Source organism: Sabethes cyaneus, chromosome 1, assembly GCF_943734655.1.
Source record: "Sabethes cyaneus chromosome 1, idSabCyanKW18_F2, whole genome shotgun sequence".
In the NCBI taxonomy this organism is placed as follows: Eukaryota; Metazoa; Arthropoda; class Insecta; order Diptera; family Culicidae; genus Sabethes; species Sabethes cyaneus.
Window position 1 is genome coordinate 84,376,932 of NC_071353.1, and position 2,892 is coordinate 84,379,823.

General features: G+C 40.1%; 1 protein-coding gene across 1 annotated transcript; it reads right to left on the minus strand.

The window, feature by feature from the left end:
* Window positions 1-402: 402 nt before the first annotated feature.
* On the minus strand, window positions 403-2,042 carry LOC128745891 (uncharacterized). Its single transcript, XM_053842958.1, has 2 exons — window positions 1,457-2,042; window positions 403-698 (listed from the first exon to the last, which is right to left on the minus strand). Exons 1-2 carry the CDS (start codon window positions 2,040-2,042, stop codon window positions 403-405), a joined length of 882 nt encoding a protein of 293 aa, XP_053698933.1.
* Window positions 2,043-2,892: the final 850 nt, after the last annotated feature.

Below are 2,892 nucleotides of genomic sequence, written 5' to 3' on the forward strand. Positions count from 1 at the left end.
GTTAGGATCGACTGAAGTACATATATTGTATTGCGGATTTTCGGCTTTCCAGTCAGTTTTATATTGAAAACGGCTTTTTTATACTGCCTGACGTTTCGGCCTTTGGTTTAGGCCTTTTTCAAAGGTAACTGCAAAAGTTTATTAATTATAATAACAGGATATAACTTTAACACATTGAACATAAAAACATATTTTTTGACTTCTACTCACTACGGTTACGTTTTCTTGTCTAATCGTTGATTGCCAACGGAAGGAAGTTCGAATTTATACAGCTCCAATTGCATTGGTTTGGTGACAAAATAATGTACACACCTAAACCTTTTGACCATAGTGCACAACTGAATAGTTTTTAAAAAATGGTGCGCAAAAATCGATCAACTGCGGTGAGCTGAAACAGGGCTATTAGGGTTGTGGACTATGATAGACACTCATGAGAGTTGTATAGGAGACGGTAGACTGCTGTGCTCTTTTCGATTGCTTATTGTTTTTGATGGTATGTAAGATGCCAGCGTACGTACTGCTCAAATTGTCTACATCGCTACGATAATTAACAGTGTTGGGAGTGTTAGTAATGTGACACATCTCAAGTATTGGAAGAGCTGTGGTTCGATAACTGCGGTCAATTATTTTAGTTTTGCTTACATCGAAATTGTGTTGGTGTTGTATCATATGGTCAATTAAGGCGGAACCGAAAGTGGCTAACGTTATTGTGTTAGTGCGACAAACACTGTACTGTACATCTCATGTGTTCGTTAAAAACCTAAACGTTTATTTGAATATTGCATTAGTATTGGTAATATATGTCAAATAGCGGAGCTTGCAAACATAAACAGCTGATCCGCAGCCAACCGTACTGACTACAAACATCCCGCAAAAGGGTTTGTTTTCTTTATCAAGGCATTCCGATTCAATCAAAATTAACAGCAGCAACTGAATAATGCGTAGGATCACTAGGATGTTTAATTAATCCGCTTGCATCGGATTGCGTTTTTGATTCCTGCGTTTGCGTTTTGTTTGTTTATTTCACTCTAAGCTCATCGATGCGGCGAAAGTTGAAAGCTCTTTAAAAGCTCATTGATGTGACGAAAGTTTGATACTGTGTTGCAGCTTTTTCGGAAATCGCTAGTTCAACGAAATATGCGCGTAACCAAATATCTATTAACTAATTCCAAATTATACATTGGTCGCTTTTATGAACACGTATGATCAGTTAAATTTGTTTTCCATTAGCAATTATGTTTTGCTGAGCGTTTATTGATACATAGCAGATCGATAAATTGAATTACAAGTTTTAGGACATTATAACAGCGCTGGAAGCACTGATTACGTGGCGAAAGCGTGCTCTGCCAATACAGATGCATTTTTAAGGCACAAAACAATACATGCTTCGAATGGTAGCCATTTATCCAGCCATCTTTGAGCCACTTTCGGTTTCCCCTTAAAGCTGTTCTGTCACCTAGTTTAGCTGCTTCTGTATTCGTTTCTACTAGTCTAGCATGTTTGCTTATATTAGATTTGTGTCCACTGAGACGGGTTTTCAGCTGATTTCTCGTCATTCCAATGTAGCACTTCTCGCAGTCGGCACACGGGATGCTGTAAATTACTTGGGACTGCTGCAACGGTGGTACTGGATCTTTTACAGGTGGTAGCAGGTGTTTTGTCGTTTTTATCGGTTTGCTGGCAAGTTTTACGTTAGGATAGCTGGCTTGGAAAGTTTTGTTTATTCCTGTGCTGAGTTGAGGAATATACGGAATTGCGCGATACGTGTATTGTTTTTGGCTGGACGGTGCAGTGGTTAGCTGTGATGGGATATGCTGTTCGATTTCTGTACCGGCAGCTTCATCGGATTGGAGCGGTGGTGGTTCTGGCTGAGGAGTTTCGATGCGATTTTGAATACGGTTTAGCAGTCTGTTGATCAATGCTGTCGGATAATTATTCTGGCGTAGATGTTGAAAGATGACATGTTTTTGCTGATCGGATGATTTGTTGGTGGTGATCTTGATGACACGATTGATAAAATTGGTTGCAACATTGATTTTCATGTGCATAGGGTGGAACGAGTGGTAGTTGAGTAGCCGGCCGGAGGCGATAATTTTGGAATACCATTGAGTAGTGATGCTTTGGTTTTCATTCCGGATTACTAGTGTATCCAAAAACGGGAGGCGGTTTTCGAGCTCTGTTTCTTTTGTAAACTGTATGTGGGGGTTGTAGTTGTTTGTAGAGGTTGTAGAGATTGATATTGGTGTTGCTGCGTATAGTGTCCCAACTCATGATTATGTCGTGCATAACCAAATCCTTAGGAATGTTTGTGAACAACGATACTACGTCGAAAATAACCAATACGTAGTTGGTCGGAAGGGTTATTTTGTTTATGTACTGGACGAAATCGAAACTGTCGATGATGTTGTATTTGCTTTTCATGCTTTTGGAAAGGATGTTTGCAATAAACTTCGATAGGCTGTATGTTGGCGATGTTATAGTCGGTACTACGGGTCTAAGCGGAAGTTGTGGCTTGTGGGCTTTAGGTTGTCCGTAAATCGATGGGCATACTGCTGTGGTTGTTTGTAATCTTTTGGCGGTGCTCTGATCGATAAGTTTTAAGTTGAGCAAGCGGGAAACTATTGCATTATTTTTTCTCTGGTACGTGGTGGTTGGATCTTTGGTAAGTATTTGGTACGTGGGGCTGTCGAGTAGTGCCAACATTTTTTGGTCGTAATCCGCATTATACATGATGACAGTACGTTTTCCTTTGTCCGATTCCAGGATGTATACGTCCTTGTGTTGTGTTAAGAACTGTTTTAAACTTGCGGTTGCACTGGTGCAAAAGTTTAGTAGCGGTTCCTTAGACTGGTTTTTGTTGTCACGACAGAGGTAATTTTGTATCTGATTCAC

Coding starts and splice junctions, on each gene's coding strand:
- LOC128745891 (XM_053842958.1), bottom strand. CDS start 2,042: ATGAAAATCAATGTTGCAACCAATTTTATCAATCGTGTCATCAAGATC. Junction 699..1,456: donor TACAGAAGCAGCTAAACTAG/GTGACAGAACAG, acceptor CAATAACGTTAG/CCACTTTCGGTTCCGCCTTA.